Source organism: Chlorocebus sabaeus, chromosome 15 (genome assembly GCF_047675955.1).
Source record: "Chlorocebus sabaeus isolate Y175 chromosome 15, mChlSab1.0.hap1, whole genome shotgun sequence".
NCBI lineage: Eukaryota > Metazoa > Chordata > Mammalia > Primates > Cercopithecidae > Chlorocebus > Chlorocebus sabaeus.
In genome coordinates this window covers 62,454,165-62,471,283 of record NC_132918.1, presented here as the reverse complement: position 1 = coordinate 62,471,283, position 17,119 = coordinate 62,454,165, and the positions used below count along the sequence as shown (strand labels likewise).

General features: G+C 37.8%; 1 protein-coding gene across 1 annotated transcript in view; it reads right to left on the bottom strand.

Annotated features, from left to right (window-relative positions):
• The window catches only part of PLCL2 (phospholipase C like 2), a 200,000-nt gene that overhangs the window by 76,335 nt on the left and 106,546 nt on the right, over positions 1-17,119 (bottom strand). Inside the window, exon 2 of the mRNA XM_008009235.3 lies at positions 2,097-4,583. Coding sequence (XP_008007426.1) covers positions 2,097-4,583 — 2,487 coding nt within the window. The remainder of the gene's footprint in view (positions 1-2,096; positions 4,584-17,119) is intronic.

The window sequence follows — 17,119 nt, the reverse complement described above, 5'->3', positions numbered from 1 at the left end:
CTCTCATCTATTTATGCCTGCTGGCTCAAAATCTAAAGAACCTTTGAGGATGCTACTGTTCTCTGGTGAGTCTGCCCAGCAGGGACCTTGGTTACCTGCGACCTTCCCCTATTAGAGTCACTGCTGATCTCAATGCCTCTCTCTTTTTTCTAATCACCAGAGGTATGCCATTTAAATATCCACGAAAGAAAAACCTTCAACACTGTAAAATGCCATGAGCTGGCCTTCTTTGAACACTTACCAAGTGCTAAGCCATACTAGGCATATTTATTACACATTACTTCCATTTAATCCACACAGCAAGCCATGTTATGGATGAGAAGACTGAGCCTTGGCTATAATCCTTCTCTGTTTGTCTAGGGTCACACAGCTAGTAAGTGAAGGAGTCAAGATTTTACCTGAAGGCTGTTGATGTTAAGGCCCAGGCTTTGAGTCACCGTGAGTAATAACAGGCCAATTATAATCATAATAAGAGTCAGGTGGGCTATTTCAGGCACACTTGGGTCCTGGTCTGGGCTGGGCACGTGGGCAGAGGGGGTGGATCTAGGCCCTGCAGGCCTGTGCCTTCTGCTCTCAAATAACCCAGGTTCTTGGGAATGAACAACACTTTAGTTTTAAATTTAAACATTTCATTTGTATTAATATTGCTTTAAATATGGACATCAAACTATATATCATTGGCTCAAATCACTTTGATATATTCAGTTACAGAAATCAATCATGACTGTGATATTTAAAGTGCGGTTCCCCAGTCACTTTTATCACACCACTTACATTCATATCTGCAGTTGTTCTATTTGTTTATCTGCCTGCCTCTTGTCTGTTTCCCCTTCCCACTGCCTGCCCCCAACTAGCATGCAAGCCCTTGATGGCAGGCAGTCAATCTGTTTGTTCACCACTGCATCTTCATGGCCTAGACTGCTTGTGCATGGCAGCTGCTCATTCAGTATCACTACCGACTGCTTTGTCGGGTTCAGTGCAGATGAGGCTTTGGAAAAGACAATGCTTGAGCTCTGACAATTCCTCAAAGGAATTCTGTGTCACACACACCCCAGCAGCCACTGGGCAGTGGACAATGCACTTGCTCAGAGCTGAGGGTTTACCAAACCACCTTCACCCTCAGAAACAGGGAAAAGCCCTTCATATGTCTGTTATGCTTTTACTTTAAGAGAAAAGAAACAAATTTCCTTATTGTGGGAAGGTCTTTTTATTCATGAAGTATACACAGAATTAGCAGATAGGGAAAATATGTTGAATTTTCTCAGTCAGATTTTATTTGTTGGCATCATTCTCATTGGTCATTTTAAAATACAATTTTTTGAAATACAAAATAAACAGACATGGAGCACTTATCACACACACACCACTTCTCACACACTATGACAGGTCAGGGCTGCTGTCTCCATGAGGCAGGTCCTTGCTGTCTAGCTCTGTGTCACTCAGGGGTCCTAGTGTATGGCTAGATGTGTGGGCGATCCTTAATTAAAAATGTAATTCCTAACTGATTGCTTTTAGCCATTATATATTTCAGAGGTAATTACTATCTTAAACTTCTAATAAATACAGGCACCTCTTTTACTCACAGAATTAGCTATCCTCTCAAATCAAGAGGAGGTTCACTTTGCATACACATAGATTTACAGTTCATTTAAAGGCTTCCCATCTCCTCAGCATTACAGCTTCATAAGAAAGGACTGGATCACATCCATTTTACTTTGACTTATATCCTTTTTATTTTGATAGATCATCAATTTGTGTTCCAGGTAAGGAATATTCAGAAATCCCAGAGATTCCTATGTATGCTATTAGAAAAAACAAGGAACTGTTCAGCAGTCATTAATGGAAACTGGGACGAAGGTGTGTAACACAGCAACGAGACTCACTTATCCTAATATGTAATCAATATTTTCAACACCAACTGTACATTTAGGAATTTAAATGATAAAAAAGAGACTAGTGGTAAACATTCTAATAACTAATTGGAATTTAAAAACTACATAAATATACTATTATTTAAAAAACCAATATATTTATAAACTATGGAGATGTACTAAGTAGGAAAACCATTGAGTAAATAATTAAACACAAGCACGCACCTGCATGTTTTCTCTCAGATCTGTGGCATCCCGTATAGGGGGCTGGGCATTCTTGAATACCTCATCCACAGTTTTAATCCACAATGTTCTCAAAGATGCATATTCCCTGGATTTCTTCCCTTTTCTCACAGAAAGGCCCCTTTTATGAGGCTTCCCGCCTCCTCTTCGGTTAGTAATAGCCACATGGACAAATAAGGAAGCATGTGCAAGGACCTCTCCAGTTAAGGACTGCAGGGGGACATGGCGGTAGCCCGTCTGTAAACATTCAAAGGGAATTGTATACTGGCCGATGAATTCATCCCCGATGTAGTCATCATCCAGCACTACAAAGCGCACCATGGCCAATTCTGGCAGGTTGATTTGAAATTCAAAGCTTTCATCAAAAATGGGAGCGTCTCCATTCTGGTGCACTGTTTTTGTCCTTTGTTCTGCACAATCAGCAGGGATTCCATGGATTTCAACATAGACATAAGGATCCACCACATCACCTTTGGCACCTGATCCTTTGGGCTTGGGAAAGTTCTGCCCACTGATGATTTTAATGTGAAGAAGTTGAGGTGAGACCCCTGGGACAGAGTCTTTTGTATTGGCACTGAAGAAGGAGACCTCCTCCCTCATGATGGCTGGCCGGAGGACATAGCCACAGTTTCCGTTCTGTCTAAACCAGCCAATATTCAGGTCCATCATCAGTCCTGGTGTCTGAAAGTTCATGGCTACAATTTGGCAACCACATTTCCAAAAATCTTGAGGGTTCATGTTACTGGAGTCAATTCTCATTGGACTGGGAAAAACCCTAGCAAGAAAACGCTTGTTGTAATTTACAAAGTCCCCTGGATTTTCATTGGCGTACTTGCTGGCAAGCACTTCATTAAACGAACAGACTTCCCAATACTTCTGAACCTGAAATGACACCTGAAATTCTTTGAACTGAACTGATTTGCAGATGCTGACCAGTTCAGATAGTTCTTTACAAAGCTGAAATCGCTTCACAGGCACATTGTTGGGTTGCTCTACGTTTTCTTTTCCCATCCTCTGAGACATTTCTGCTCCTTCATCTTCATCAGTAACATCTCCTTCTACCCCAGAGCAATTTGAGGACAGTTTCTTTGCTTTAATTAGTATTTTCCCTTTCAGGACATCTGGGGATGGTAGATAAGATTCCTCAACATTGGGTGATGTTGTATAGAGCTTGTCTCCTAAAAGTTTCTTCATGTGCTGAACCATTACCTTCTGTTGTTTAATGGAACAGTGGTTTTCTAAACACAAGATAAGAGGATACTCTGAAGCAAAGAATGCATACTTGTTAATAATATCGATGACACTGCGGAAAACTATCTGAGAGGTCATGGTGTGGCCTGTGTAAATTACAGGTTCATTGTCTGGCCCATCCCATACATCTAATTCAACACTCCGGCAACCCATTTTAAGAGCTCGAATATATCCTGTGATGTCGGAGGGACCTCGGAACTGATCCTCTATTAAGTATGTATTATGAGATGAATTTATAAAGTAATGAGACAGAGGTTGCTTCATATCCTGACAGACCTTCTTATGTTCTGGATCAAATATATAACAGTCAGGTGACATAAGGTAATTAGTGAACCCATCTATGGACAGCCAGCCCTTTTCCTGACCCTCTTTGGATGGCTCATATTTGTGAATAATTTCAAGGCTTATTTCCTCATTTATATGTGCCACACCCTGTTCTGCCTCAAGAAACATCATAAGGTCCTTGGTATCAAGGAATTCTTTATTGCTTGAAAACTGAACTAAAAGGAAATAAATTTCAGGTCTAGTACAAAGCTCATGAAAAACCTCAATAAATTCTTCCTTTGTGACCTCGGTACCAGCTTTGTCCTTTGATTTATGCAATTCTTTGAACTTAAGCTCAATTTTGCTTGTTTTTAAACCGGGATTGAGGTTTCTGATACATTGCACAGCATTACACAGAGTTATATGTCCAAGGTTATCTACATCGATTTCACTAAACATCTGTGAAACCCAAGAAGTCCTCATGTTATCTTGGCTACTTTCTAACATATCAAGTGTATGTTTTCCATAAGAAATTAGGTACCGCAGTCCTGTAACCCAGATGTTTGCAACATCTGCAGAGTTGGCAACCAAATCCAGTGACTCATAATTCTCTCCATATATGACAGAAAATGCACAATCTTCAGATATCTGGTCAGAAATGCCATTGCTGCGGAATATGTCTGTGTTTTTTCCTGTTCTCACTTCCTTGATGGATTTAATGTCAATCTTGGCTTTCTCGGAATCCTTCTTAGATGGCTCCCACCTTAGGCTCTGCATGTCGGCATCCAGTAAAAAGTACCTATGATAAATTCTAGAGTTGGAGCGAACCTTTTTGAGTTCTGAACCCTCAACCATTGAATTAATACAATCACTCGCACTGCTGATCTTCTTCTCTGTTGGCATGCTGCTGAATGAGACCGTCTTTTTCCGTTCCCTCTTCTGTTTTGTACCATCCTGAGAGAAAAAAAGACAGCATATTAGAATAACATAAATATTATAGGTTTCCATGTTTAAGATTATGAATAGAAATTTAATTTCCTTGAAAACAAATCATACTATTAAGATTTCCTATTCTAGGTCCTGTGATGAATGACACTCATTCATCTCCAAAGCTCAGAATTGGCCTTGGAGTTGACAACCTAATACCAACAGGTATGAAATCATTATTGGATAACTGCAATTCATATTTATCAAGAAGAACAATTTCAGGCCAGGCACAGAGGTTCACACCTATAAACTCAGCACTTTGGGAGGCTAAGGCAGGAGGATTGCTTGAGGCAAGGAGTTTGAGACCAACCTGGGTAATACAGTGAGATCCCATCTCTACAAAAAAAAAAAAAAAATGTTGGTGGGGCATAGTGGCTCATGCCTGTAATCCCAGCACTTTGGGACGCCAAGGCGGGCAGATCACCTGAGGTCAGGAGTTTGAGACCAGCCTGGCCAACATGGTGAATCCCTGTCTCTACTAAAGATACAAAAATTAGTCAGGCATGGTGGTGGGTGCCTGTAATCCCACCTACTCAGGAGGCTGAGGCAGGAGAATCGCTAGAATCCGGGAGGTAAAAGTTGCAGTGAGCCGAGATTGTGTCGCTGCACTCTAGCCTGGGCAACAGAGTGAGAATCCATCTCAAAAAAAAAAAAAAAAAAAAATTAATTAGCCAGATATGGTGGCTCGTGCCCGTAGTCCTAGCTATTCAGGGGACTAAGATGGGAAGATTGCTTGAGCCCAGGAGATTGAGGCTGCAATGAGCTATGATCTTGCCACAGCACTCCAATCTGGACATCAGTACAAGATTCTGTCTCAAAAAATAGAAAGAAAGAAACAATTTTCAGAGCCCAGAGAAAAGTGAGAAGGCAGGATTCCTTGATTAAAAATTATTAAGAATTTCAAGGTGACAGAAGAGCTAAGTGAAGCCCAGGGCTCTTCTGAGTCAGTGTGAAACCTGTGCAACTGTACAGGTCATATACCATGAAACAGGCCCTGTTTCTATGTACACCGCCTACACCAATACTTCTCAAAGGCTTGTCACCAGACCACCCGCCTCAGAATCATCTGGGTTACCCCTGGTTACAATGCAGATTCCTAGGCCCATGGAACCAGCTCCCTGGGGCTGGTGCCCAGGAATTTACATTCAAGGTAGCATTCCATGTGATGGGGGATGTACACTAAAGTTTAAAAACCATTTCCTGACTACTTGGGCTAAGATGTCTAGACTATTTCTGAAAACTATTTGTACCAAATGATAAGAAACAGCTAAGTACCAACTAATTAAGTATCTGTTAAATGGGAATTCCAGCAGAAATTCCTCTCTCCAAAGTCTCATACTAGATCAGTCATCAATATACATCAGATAGACATGTAAGTCTGAGATGAAGGGCTAGATTATAGTTGTTGGAGCTTCTAAAATCATAGAGTTGGATTTATTAAAACCTATTACTATACACCAATGCTTAGAACAGTGTCACCTTGTATTTTAATATTAACAGATTATTAAAAGGACTAAGTTTAAAACTTTAGGCAGCACTTATTTCTAAAGAAGTTAGCATCACCAATAAGGCACTGTTCAACTTTCCTGCTTAAGGTAACATGTTCTCATCTTAAGGGGCTGACATCCACATCTGTGTGTGTATTTAAGTCCTTCCTTGTATAGAGATCTTTACTATTTGAAAAAAAAAATGCTCAAATTACCTCAAAAGATATTTCACAATTTTAAACCCAAAAGATGATACTGCCTTTCAGTATGTGCATAAAATCTATGACAAATTTTTCAGTATTCATTGTATTCATAAATAAGAAATAGGGATGTGAGTTGGAATTATATCACTTTCATGACAAAGAAAAGAACATTGTTAAATATTATCCAAAGGCAATTCTAATTTTCCTGCTCTGGATAGAAAATCTCTATATTTTAAAAAGCTATTATGCTATACTCTATCTCTGAAATTTAAAACCACTTTTACTTTCTAACTACCTATACTTCCAAAAGCAATTTGCAGAAGGTAATTAAACTTAAACTTTAAATCACATGGGTATCATTTTCCTCAAAGTTTCAAAATGAACCATAGAAGCTTTTGTGATCTGAGTGCCAAGACAAAACATAAAAGCCACAAGGTAGAATATTTCTTTACAACTATATCCTCAGAACAATAAAGTGCAAAATACATAAAAACTGTGGTAACTGTATCTGTAAGATACATTATATTACAGCCATTCCAAATCCCTAAAGCATAGATTGTACTATATCAGTTCGAGTGAGTTAGCATGAAATTAGTTTTGTAATCAGCCATGCATAAGGACATGAAACAAATGTATAAATTTTCTATTTTTCAGAATGACGTCTTTAGTTTTTTTTTTTTTTAGTAGAGACAGGGTTTCACCATGTTAGCCAGATGGTCTTGATCTCAAGACCTTGTGATCCACATGCCTCGGCCTCCCAAAGTGCTGGGATTACAGGCATGAGCCACCGTGCCCAACCGATAAGTCTTTAGTTTTTAAAAGGCACATTTACCTTTGATAAAGGCAATATACTGACTCAGTAAGGTAATTTTATAATCTTTATATATTGTGTCTCAAAGACGACATTAGTAGAACAATTACAAAAATATATGGAGGTATTTATCCACTGAGCCATTAAGAAATATATAGTATTTTCTCAACACTGTAATCTTTTATTCTTTCATTTTTATAGGCTGATTAATATTTGGTTACACTTTCTAATTTGTTATAAATGATATATTTCAGATAAATAGGTTTCTTTTTTATTAAGAGGGAAAAGGCCTAATAGCAAAGTAAGTTAATAACATACACACATGCTCACATACCCATGTATGGGTGCATACCATAAATATGTTTGGTATATGTTTAAGCTTAAACACCATACCGTGGCTTTAAAAACATTGCCATGCTTTTCACAAAGCAGCCCAGGCTTTGAATGGAGACTTCTGGTCATCAATTGCAGACACATGAACATGGTGACCACCCAAGCACAGGCAGATATAATGACATCAAGGACACCCCTTAGCAGAGACTTCCCGTCTCTTTCTCTCCCTCCATCTGCTGTCACCTAGAACCGTCTGTCCTCTCCATAGCACACTAAGGCCTGAATCTGTTTCTCCTTCCTCACTAGCAGATAAAGTGATCAGAAAACACCGACAGAGGAGTATGCTTGTTTAGAGGCCAAAAAGGAAGAGAAACAGATGTGAGCTTGCACTCATCAATGGGTGGACCAGAATCTCAGGCTGGGAGCAACAAGTGGATGTGACTACAGGAGAAGCTGGCGAACTGGTCTTACACAGCCAGGAGAAAAGGATGGGGAGGACAGAAGCACTTGTGTGGGAGGGAAGGAGAACTGGAGTTCGATGGCAGGAGATTGAGCCCCAAATTGCCTAATTCCTAGAATCCTTATCCCACTTTTACTCATTTCAACTTGGTTTTCATTGTTCAGCCTGGCAGTGATCAAATACTTGAATAAGCTGAGTAGCCGGTCAGAAGCAGAGAGCTGGGATCTATTGTCTACGCTGCCTTGTAATGCAAGTTAGTTTAAACTAAATAATGGAAATTATTCAAACTACATGTGATATACATATAGCTTTCTAACTGGAAGAACATTAAATGCATAATACTTACTTGCATTAACCATCTAAAACCAGAGGAAAAATGCAGGTTTCTGCTGAGACAGTTGTGCCTCAAAACACTTTTTAAAAATAGTATAAATGATTTCTCAGAGTTGGCTGTTACATTGTGAAGGAGTACTCATCACCCAAAGCTTCTGAATGGTGAATACAACAAAAGTTGGAAACTTGGTGCAAATCTCCTACTCTATTAGCACTTAGTAACCTCAAGAGAAAGAACACACAAAAAATGTCCAGACTGGAAGAAAATTGCTTCCAAAGAACCTACCTCCATATCAACCCTGAAATTTTGCATTTGTTGACAATCATAAAATTTAGAACTAGAAAGAAACAAAGGTTCATTTGTACATTAGCCAACACTTATTTACAGAATAACAATTTCATACCAGGAATGATTTTAGGTAAAGCAATGAACTAGGAAGAGGCTAGGGAAACATTCTGCACCACAGCAAATTCAGGGAAAATAAAAATGTTTATAGAACTCATACTTAGCATTAAAAATACAAGTAGCCATATTGAGTCCTATGGAAAAACATACATCTTTCTAACATAACTGCCTACTTTATTTAATAGAAGGCTGTCACTAAAAAATAGGAGGCCACTAAAATTACCATCTGGGATACTTAAGTAGTGGCAATTTCATAAATGGGCATGGGTAATTTCATAAATTCTCATCCTGAAATGGGATAAGGAACAGGTGAACTTCATTTCTTCTGCTGGCAACAAAGTGTCTGGCACTGATTCAATTGATTTAGCTTGCTCTGGAGAAGAGGAACAAGAAACCGAGTTGTGGAGTTGCAGTCTTGTCTAAGGGCACACAGATAGTTAATGCCCTGCTGGAAGAAAATTACCTCGTTTCCTATTCCATTTGAAAGACCTGAAAGACTTCCACTTGAAAGACTCCTGTCTTTCAAGACTCATCTGTTCCCATTTTCTGTTTGATTATTCCTCAAAAAAATCATGAGCAAATGATGTTTCAATATCCAGATTCAATACCCTGGCCAAACAGTGACCAAGTCTAAGCAGTCATTCTGGTGTGGGGCTGGGGTGTGAGCACAGGGTGGCTTAGAATGGGGAGAGGGTGTAGTATGAAAACAAAGCAGCCGTTTATCTCAAAGCAGCCGTTTATCTCTCTGGTTTGCTTGAATCAAGTTATTTAATTTGAAATATAAGTAACATTAAAGAAAGGTAGGGGATCTTCATGTTTATCAAGGGGGATCCAGAATTAGACGGTTGAGAAACTGGGGGTTAAAAAAATTTCTCTTTTACAAAACAATACAAAACAAAACAAAAAACCCCAAGAAAGAACTTGAGGTCCATTAAACGAGCACAGCAAGGCCTGACCTTTCTTCAGCTCAATAACAATAACTCTGAATTGAAAGAATAACTCATGCCAGGCACATAAGGGCTACCTTGCAAGGTTTTTCACACATCTTCAAAACTTTGATGTGCTCTCCAAGATGAGAAAAAATAAGAAAAGGGGGAATTTGGAGCAAGACAGTCACTCTGAAGGTCATTTTATAAAATGAAATGAAATGAAATGAAAAAGAATAAAATAACATAAAGGAAAGCTAGGTAGAGTTAAATGCTGCTTCTTGCTCACGTGGAAGGGCCCTTTATTTCAAGTAACAGAAATTCCTTGGCCTGTGGATGCCTCTCCTCCGTGGGCCCTCCTCTTCTGTCATGTCCTCTACTGTATTCTGTTTTCCAAAAGCTCACCCCTGCCCCAGTTTGGCAGAGTCTATGAGGGCTCAGATCTGCTAATGGCTTAAGAGCCTATGGGTGACTTAAAAAGTCATAAAGCGGGTGCAAGGAAGGTTCAGATGGTGGTTTACAATACAGAAAGCCAAAACAGAGTATCACTTCTACCCTAACAAGAAAAAGCCCAATAATCTATAAAATCATAACTGTTCTTGTATCTATCAGAGAGCCATGGTCACACAGGAACCAAGGGAACTGAATTTCAACGAGTGACACGCCCCTCCAAGGAGAAATAGGACATAAGAAACTATTTGGGGTTTGGTGGAGCATGGGAAGAAGATGTGGCCACCATGGAGGCAGGTAAGAGGAAATCAGATAAAATTTTAAGGAATTCCTAAAAGCCAAGTGTGGCCTAGTATATCCATCTAGGGTAACTGGGAGTGCCAGACACAGGAAGAGTGCACTCATTTGTAAATCTTCTCTATGGGTAAACCTGAGAAAAACTAGGGGTTGAGCAGGAACACTGGGAAAAGGGTAGAAGCAGAATCCATCCACTTCTGGAACCAGACAAAGATCCATTGCCCCAGAGGGTAGCAGAACCTCTTGTAATCAGGAGCCTGCACCAACAAAAGCACAGCTCTGCTATGACCAGGAGAGTGGCAGAAAACTATCACCTGCCCAAATTCAAAACAGATACAGGCAGAGTTTGGCTTCCACAGGGAGCAGGGCAGGTTAGGACAGGTGAGAAGGCCCATTCCTGAGGCCCAAGTGCACAGGGCTGCCTAAGACTGAAACTGGACCAGCAGGACCAAAAATTCTCCCTGACCCCCCCAGAAGCCTAGTACCAAAATGCAAGCAGTCTACCATTATAGGAGGCACGAGAACATGGGAAGAGATCCCTTTCTGACACAGGCATTCACAGTTGAAAGCTGAGGGCAGAGCAGGAACTCCAAGTAAACCCTCTAGTACACTACCTGCCTCCTTAACACACTAAACACAAGGTGACAGTGGCCCACCAGTGGAGAAATCTGAAGGCAGTGGTACAATGAAGGCAACAATGGCAACACAAATCCCAAACCTGGTTCAATTACTGACTCAATCTTCCCTACACTAATGACCTGGAAGAAGAGACATGCCCATTTCTGAGCACATTATTTACTTCAGTCTCTCTTAACCATGATTATCGTATCCAATAAAAATTGCAGGTCATACCAAAAAAGTAAAAAGAGAAACAAAATGAAACAAAAACAAAAACAAAAAACATTGTCAAGAGATAAAGCAATTAATAGAGCCAGACTCTAGAAGTGACTCAGAAGATGCTGAAACTATTAAATGGGAAGATTAGAACACCTATGATTAATATGTTAAAAGATCTAGTGGAAAAAGTGGACAATGTGCATGATCAGATGGTTATATTTCCACAGAAAGATGGGAATTACAAAATATGGTCCAAAGGAAATTCGGTTTAAAAAAACCCCACATCAGAGATGATGAATTCCTTGATAGGGTAATAAGCAGACTAAATACAGTCAAGAAAAGAATCTGTAAACTTGCAGATAGGTCAATAGAAATTATCCAAATGAAAATACAAGGAAACAAAAGAATATATACATATTTAAAAAAAAAAAACAGAGCATCTAAGAGCTGCTGTCTAACATATATGAAAAAAAAAAGTCCCTGTAGGAAAAAAAGGAGAAATAGGGCAACAAAATATATGAAGAGATAATGTCCTAGAATTTTCCAAATTAAGCAGCTCAAGAGTAAGAAGCTCAAGCAGGATCAAACACACAAACACACACACACACACACACATCTGGATATATCATAGTTACACTGCTGAAAACCAATTAAAGAGAAAAGCTTTGAGGCAGCCAAAGAAAAAAGAAAGTCACATATAGAAAAACATCAATAAGAATTCTAGTTCAGATGATGGGGAAAAATTGAAAGTCTTTCCTCTAAGATCTGGAATAAGACAAGGATGTCCATTTTTTTACCACTTTTATTCAACACAGTATTTTTAGTCCTAGCCAGAGTAATTAGGCAACAGAAAGAGAGAAAGGGAATCCAAATTGGAAAGAAATAAGTCAAACTGTCCTTGTTTGTATATGACATGATCTCATATTTTAAAAAGTCTAAAGATTCCATCAACAAACTCTTAGAATTGATAAACAAATTCAGTAAAGTTGCAAGATACAAAATTAGTATCATTACTAATTAGTATCATTACTATATGTCAACAGTGAAATCAAAATGAGTATCATTACTATATGCCAACAGTGATATCAAGAAATCAAGAAAGCAATCACATTTATGATAACTATAAAAATAACTAGGAATAAATGTAACCAAAGAAGTGAAATATGTCCACAATGAAAATGATAGAGCACTAATGAAACTGAAACAATGGAAAGCCATCCTGTGTTCATGCATTAGAAGAATTAATATTGTTAAGATGTCCATACTACCCAAAATGATCTACAGATTTAATGCAATCCTTATCAATGACATTCTGCACAGAAGTAAAAAAAAAATTCCTAAAATTCATATGGAACCCCAAAAGATCCCAAATAGCCAAAGCAATACTGAGCAAAAAGAACAAAGCTGGAGGCATCATCACACTACCTGACTTCAAAATATACTACAAAGCTATAGTAACCAAAACAGCATGGTACTGACATCAAAACAGACACATAGACCAATGGAACAGAATAGAGAACCCAGAAATAAATCAATGTATTTACAGCCAACTCATTTTCAACAAAGGCACCAAAAACATACATTAAGGAAAGGACAGTCTCTTCGATAAAAAGTGCTGGGAAAACCAGATATCCATATGCAAAGAATAAAACTAGTTCCCTATCTCTCACCGTATACAAAAATCAAATCAAAATGGATTAAAGACTTAAATGTAAGACCTGAAACTATGAAATTACTAGAAGAAAACACTGGAGAAACAATTCATACTTCAAGACATTCATCTGGGCAAGATTATTTTTTATGGTAAGATTTCAAAAGCACAAGTCACAAAAACAAAAATAAGTAAATGGGATTACATTTGTAAAAACAGCAAAAGAAACAATGAACAGAGTGAAAAGAGAGAGCCTACAAAATGGGAGAAAATATGTGCAAACTATTCGTCCAATGAAGCATTAATAACAGCAAAGAAAAGCAATTAAAAAATGGGCAAATTATCTAAATAGACATTTTCAGAAAAAAAATACAAATTGCCAGCAAGTATATGAAAAATTGCTCAGCATCATTAATCATCAGGGAAATGCTTATCAAAACCACAATGAGGATATCATTGCATCCCAGTTAAAATGGCTATTATTAAAAAGACAAAAACAAAAAACAAAAAACAGAAGCTGGTATAGACGTGAAGAAAGGTATACTGTTAGTGGAAATGTAAATTAGTACAGCCATTATGGAAAACAGTATGAAGGTTTCTCAAAAAAGCTAAAAAGAGAACTACCATATAATCCAGTAATCCCTCTGCTGGGTATATATCCAAAAGAAAGGAAATCAGTACATTGAAGAAATACCCGCACACCCATGTTTATCACAGAGCTATGCACAATCGCCAAAATATGGAATCAATCTGAGAGTCCATTAATGGATGAAGAGATTTTAAAAATGTGGTAAGTATACATAATGGAATATTATTCACCCATAAAAAGAACAAAATACTGTCATTTGCAACAACATGGATGGAACTGGAGGACATCATGAAATAAATCAGGCACAGAAAGATAAATGTCACATGTACTCATATGCGAGAGCTGAAAAAGTTAAACTCATAGAGGTAGAGAGTAGAATGGTGGTTATCAGAAGCTAGGGAAGGGTAGGAAGGAGGGGAATAAAGAGAAGATGGTTAGTGGGTACAAAATGACAGAAGAAATAAGTTCTAGAGTTTGACAGCACAGTAGGTTGACTATAGTTATTAATAATTTATTGTGTATTTCAAAAGAGGAGATTTGGAATATTCTCAACACAGAAATTACAAATGTTTAACACGACTGATGTTCCAATTACCCTGATTTGATCATTTTATATTGTATGCATGTATCAAAATATCACATGTACTCCCACAAATATATACAATTATAATGTATCAATTGAAAAAAACAAAAGAAAATTCTAGTTCAGATGGATTACAGGTGATCCACTTACAGCTACAAGTTGTTTACTTGGCCACCAGCCTGCAAATGTACTACGTATAATGGATAGTTTTCTGGGAAAAGTTATTCTCTTGTAAAGGACTATAGTCCCTAAATTCACCTGTGCTTTCAAAGACAAAGGCATCTCTAACTTAGATGTTAGTGTTTGAGAGGTCACAGCTGAGTTTCAGAGGCTCCACAAGGCTGTGATTGGATTCTGAAAGGGATCTGCAAACTCATCTCCCTTCCTCTAAGAAGTTTAGAATCATGGCCTTATTAAAATAAACTTTAGAAGACAAAGAGGAAGATTATCACTTCCTAAGAAAAAACGTCAACCTTAAATGCCAGAGTAAAGGCAGAGGATAAATGTTTTACAGAGCTCTGAAGGAAATTTTAAGGCTATCAAAAAGAGAAATGACAAACTGGGAGACAGGGAAGAAATGAAAACTACATAATTTATAGATATAAGTAATACAATTTTGTTTAAAAAAAACAGCAAAATCAAGCATGCAAAGAACTTTTATTGATAGCTGTGAAATGGTTTTCTTTATACCAGAGTAGAACAAAATAATTCAATAGTTTATCAATTTTCTAGTTTAGGAATCACCCACACAAAATAATTCAATAGTTTATCAACTTTCTAGTTTAGGAATCACCCACAGAAATACTATGTGCCACAAGATGTGCGCTGGCACTGCATGTCTTCTGTGCCTTGGTTTCCTCACCTGTAAAATAGCCATCAAAATAATACCTATTCCCCAAATGTTATTTATGGTACCTACATCACAGGGTTGTTACAATTATAAGATGAGTTCATATTTGAAAACTGCTCTAAACACTGCCTCGAGTTTTGTACACTTTACATTAGATCCTGTTCAATAAATACATTTCAGGCTGAAATTATTTCTTCATGAAAGAACAACAAAGAGAAATACCATCAAAATGTGTCACTGCAATACTCTGAACACTTAGGATTTGTTGAAAGATAATCCTATCACAGAAGAAACAGAATGAACGTCACTCCCTCTGAGTCTTGTTTAACTGATGCACAACCAAACGTATGTGATGCCCAAGATATACTGGGAAACTGTCAAAGACAGACAGCTGTCCTCTCAAAAAGCTTCAGAAGGCTGCATCCCCACACCCATAGGGAAAAAAACATTTCTCAAAGTCTTGTGTTAATTTTAAAGCCCACCAATTTAATTAAAATGATAATTTAAGTATTGTACATGTATTCACATAAGAGTACAAATTTGAAGCAATGATCCTCATAATCTCCAGAATTTTTTATCTTAAAAAAAAGATCAAATGACCTTACTCAAAGCATGTTATGACTGGAATTATTCAGTTGATTCCTTCTATTTCACACTCTCCTGTTATTTGCCACGTGGATAAACCTACAGCACCCAAAACAGCTACGTGTAAAGACAACAAATTTCCAATTTCTGTAAAATGAAGCTTTCAAAGGTCAGGTTAAAGGTTCCAAATAATTCAATGTAATGGGTTACATCTGCCTTTAAAACAATGGCGTCTCTAATTGTGAAATCATCAGACCATAATGGCATACAATACTGCTTTCACAACAACACTCTTTTGGCAAAGTCTTTTCACTACTACCAAAATATTTCCTCAAAGTAAATATATAAAGCCACAATCAACATCTGTGTCCAATGCAAACAGCAATAAAATTCATCAGTTTTCTCCAGTAGTGAAAAACTTAATGGTAAACACTGAGCTCCTATAAATTACACTAGTGATCCTTTAGATTCTAGTGAAAATAACGATGCTAATAAATTTTAATTTATGATCTATTATAATGGTACCTAAGTGGCAAAATTTGGCATGAAAACTGTTTCTCAACTGTGGATATGGTAGTTTCATATTCAGCACATTATAGAGCCTGCTGACTTCCTATACTACAGAGCTATTTAAAAATGTAGTTATGTAACTTTAATTGGTAATAACTGTCTAGTAAATTGCACTGAATGTTAAAAGATATGCAAGCTGAATCACATAATGTGAAAAATGTGATCAATTCTAAGAGTAACTTCTCTCTCTTTTTTTTTTTTTAGAGTAACTTCTCAATCAATTTTCTTTCCCCTACACTGTGCTGGTTCTTCACTTTTCAGGATAACTTTGCAGAAAAAAATTATTTTTTAATCCTATTTTTTTATCCTTAACTCTGGCACTGCTTGGGGTTGAGGGAAAAAAATGCAATCCAGGGATTGATGCAGGGGTTAGAAGGAAAGCTTCTCAGAGATCCATCGGCATGCAGGGGCAAAGCTATTGCCCTGGGACACATCACATCCACCAGAGCAAACAAAGAAGAGTACAATTTCTTCTAGTTGTACTAGAATAGTACAATTTCTTCTAATTGTACTAGAATAGTACAATTTCTTCTAATTGTACTAGAATAGTACAATTTCTTCTAGTCAGAAATTGTAATAATTCCATAATTATTTTAAAATTAAATTTTTAAGGAGAATTGCCCCACTGACAATTTATTATGTGATCACTTTGTTTATTATTTCCTATCTTGTCTTGTAGGAAAATAACTTCTTCCTGGGGTCTTTTTTTAATCAAATGGTTTATCTGCATATGAAATTAATGTGTGTGGCTGGACATGGTGGCTCATGCTTATAATCCCAGCACTTTGGGAGGCTGAGGCGGGTGGATCATGAAGTCAGGAGACCGAGACCATCCTGGCTAATATGGTGAAACCCCATCTCTACTAAAAATACAAAAAATTAGCCAGGCCTGGTGGCAGGCGCCTGTAATCCCAGCTATTTGGGAGGCTGAGGCAGGAGACTCTCTTGAACCCGGGAGGTGGAGATTGCAGTGAGCTAAGATTGTGCCACTGCATCACTGCACTCCAGCCTGGGCAACAGAGTGAGACTCCGTCTCAAAAAAAAAAAAAAAAAAAAAAAAGAAATTAATGTGTGTGTGGAGGGGGACAATTAGATTAGAAAAATAAGAAAATAAACTAAATAATGAATTACA